Below are 1,327 nucleotides of genomic sequence, written 5' to 3'. Positions count from 1 at the left end.
GCTCCCCCCTCCTCCTCACCCCCCCCCTTCCTTCCTCCCTCCTCCTCCCCCCCTCCCCCTCCCCTCCTCCCTCCTCCTCTTCCTCCTCCCTCCTCCTCTTCCTCCACCCTTCGAACACCCTTATCGTTCCGCTGATCCATCCCTGACTTCATCAACCTCTCTGCTTTCAGCTCACCAGCATCGATGCAGAACTTCAGTCGTCTCCTCACTTCTTCCTCCAGCTTCTCCCCCCCACTCCTCCTCATCCATCGCACCAGCCCGGCTCCCACCAGGTCCTCGTTCATGCTCACAAAGTCGTGTGGGTTCTTCTTGTCCACGAAACTGCCACACATCAGAACACGCGGCAGCGAGCCTCCACCACCACCATCTCCTCCTCCACCTCCTCCTCCTTCCCCCCGATTATCTCCTCCTCCTCCTCCATCACCTCCTCCTCTTCCATCACCTCCTCCTCCTCCTCCTCCTCCCCCACTCACCCGTATCGCAGTAGGAGGGCAGCACTCCCAAGCTCTCCATACGTGTTGAAGATCTCACTTCCTCCCTTGACGCTTCGGACCACCTCCATGCTTAACATGCCTCCATCCTCCTCCTCCTTTTGCTTGCCTCTCGTGCTCTCCTGCCTTTGTGCGTTCAACCTCCTGCTTTGTTTCTTGTCCTCCTCCTCCTCCTCCTCCAAGTTTGTTGTATCTTCATCCCCTTGGAACTCGTGTCAGCATGGAAAGCTGGAAGTACGAAAAGATGTTTTGAACAATCAGAGATAAGCTGATGAGGAAGAGGTTGGTGGAGGAGAGGGGGAGAGGAGGAGAAAGGCAGAGGGTGGGGAAGAAGGAAGAGGCTATAGCAGGGCAGAAAGGAGGAGAGTAGAGCACAGAGGAGGGGGAGCGTAGGAGAGAGAAGAGGAGGAGGGAGCACCTATTAGATGTAGATTTTCTCTATCCGTGAGATGGTTGAAAAGATCCGCAAGAGGGATCATGCCTGGCCCATGGAAGCTGGCGTACAGAATGAGACAGAGGGATGAACGAGAGAGGAGGAGCAGGAGGCTGAGACGATGGGAGGGATGGAGGGAGCGACAGGGAGGGATGGATGAAGGGAGGGAGGGAGGGAGGGAGGGAGGGGGGAATGAGCGAGGAAGAAGCGGGTAGGAATGAAAGAAACCAAGGAGAGGAAGGGAGGGGAAGAGGAAAGGGAGGAAGGTGGGATTCGAAGGAAGGGAGCATCTAGAGCGAGTTCAGGGGTAGAGGAGCAGGGATGGTGAAGAACTCTTGGATGACAGGGGAAGGCAGTCGACGACACTTGTCGATGGCGAAGGATCGAGAGGATAGGAGGGATG

The 1,327-nt window shown here is 56.8% G+C and overlaps 1 protein-coding gene across 1 annotated transcript in view; it reads right to left on the bottom strand.

Moving 5' to 3' along the window:
* The window catches only part of GUITHDRAFT_108293 (hypothetical protein), a gene marked incomplete at both ends in the record, with an annotated part of 1,601 nt that extends 631 nt beyond the window's left edge, over positions 1 to 970 (bottom strand). Inside the window, 3 exons of the mRNA XM_005832768.1 lie at positions 119 to 321; positions 474 to 693; positions 910 to 970. Coding sequence (XP_005832825.1) covers positions 119 to 321; positions 474 to 693; positions 910 to 970 — 484 coding nt within the window. The remainder of the gene's footprint in view (positions 1 to 118; positions 322 to 473; positions 694 to 909) is intronic.
* Positions 971 to 1,327: the final 357 nt, after the last annotated feature.

The sequence above is a fragment of the Guillardia theta genome, assembly GCF_000315625.1.
Source record: "Guillardia theta CCMP2712 unplaced genomic scaffold GUITHscaffold_33, whole genome shotgun sequence".
In the NCBI taxonomy this organism is placed as follows: domain Eukaryota; class Cryptophyceae; order Pyrenomonadales; family Geminigeraceae; genus Guillardia; species Guillardia theta.
This window is presented reverse-complemented; position numbering and strand designations above follow the sequence as displayed.